The 1,293-nt window shown below is 35.3% G+C and overlaps 1 protein-coding gene across 1 annotated transcript; it reads left to right on the top strand.

Moving 5' to 3' along the window:
* Nucleotides 1–170: 170 nt before the first annotated feature.
* LOC108525306 (integral membrane protein 2A) lies at nucleotides 171–1,205 on the top strand (the record flags this gene model as incomplete). Its single annotated transcript, XM_017866324.1, has 3 exons — nucleotides 171–322; nucleotides 603–800; nucleotides 1,053–1,205. Coding segments are annotated over exons 1-3 (435 nt in total), but the record flags the coding sequence as incomplete, so codon positions are not given.
* Between the last annotated feature and the right edge of the window lie 88 nt (nucleotides 1,206–1,293).

Genomic DNA, 1,293 nt, shown 5'->3' with positions numbered 1-1,293 from the left:
ATAATCAGAGACATTTTTTAACATCTATTAGATTCAGAAACTGTCTTGAAATAAATTCAAACTGCAATTAAAATGAGTTAACATTTAAAAAAAAAATCTTGGGTTTCAAGGGAGGTAAATTGTACACAAAATCAACTATGTGTCTAAAAGTACAATCTGGTTTTGTTTTGGTTTTGCTTTTAATAAATAGGAGCTCCGAGTTGCCACCCAGGAAAAAGAGGGCTCCTCTGGGAGATGTATGCTTACTCTCTTAGGCCTTTCATTCATCTTGGCAGGACTTATTGTTGGTGGAGCCTGCATTTACAAGTACTTCATGCCCAAGGTAATAATAATTATAATTATTATACTTTGGATTACTACTTGCTAGACATTTAGTAGCAACTTAAATAATTCTGTAGTGGTGACTAGAGAAAAGAAGATTTAGGGAAAGTTTTCAAGTTGCCTTTCAGTTCATAAAATTGATTTGTCTTCATTGTGATAACTGTAGTCAACAAGCCTCAGCTTAACACATAGTACAGTGAATTGATATGAGTGTGAAAAACCATTCAAATATCATGATAGTGAGTATTAGAAGGTTGTAATTTTCCCTTTTTGTCTTTTAGAGCACCATTTACCGTGGAGAGATGTGCTTCTTTGATTCTGAGGATCCTGCAAATTCCCTTCGTGGAGGAGAGCCTAACTTCCTGCCTGTGACTGAGGAGGCTGACATTCGTGAGGATGACAACATTGCAATCATTGATGTGCCTGTCCCCAGTTTCTCTGATAGTGACCCTGCAGCAATTATTCATGACTTTGAAAAGGTGGGTTTCTCATTCTTATAAATATTCCAGGATTTTATTTTTCCTCTCTCTCTCTCTTTTTTACTTCATTGGCAGGTATTAAATTCATTCATGAATGCACATGTTTTGAGGCAAAGCCTTTTCATTCTTTTGTTGTTGAATATACATTAGTTGATTTTGAAAGGATGTAGCTGCTTGATCTAATGGTAGTTGGAAAATTTGCAATGTTAGTGCCTTCTATGTCTTACCTGACATTTTTCCCCTACCTAACAGGGAATGACTGCTTACCTGGACTTGTTGCTGGGGAACTGCTATCTGATGCCCCTCAATACCTCTATTGTTATGCCTCCAAAAAATCTGGTAGAGCTCTTTGGCAAACTGGCGGTATGTATTTTGGAAGTCAAATTTTTACATAAGCACTTCCAAGTAATTTTACTTCCTTGTTTTTTTAAAAAAATAATGAGTTTGGCCAAAACATTTCATTTTATTGAAATAATTTTCAAATAAAAAATGT

This window comes from Rhinopithecus bieti, unplaced genomic scaffold, assembly GCF_001698545.2.
Source record: "Rhinopithecus bieti isolate Rb0 unplaced genomic scaffold, ASM169854v2 scaffold_35069, whole genome shotgun sequence".
In the NCBI taxonomy this organism is placed as follows: domain Eukaryota; kingdom Metazoa; phylum Chordata; class Mammalia; order Primates; family Cercopithecidae; genus Rhinopithecus; species Rhinopithecus bieti.
This window is presented reverse-complemented; position numbering and strand designations above follow the sequence as displayed.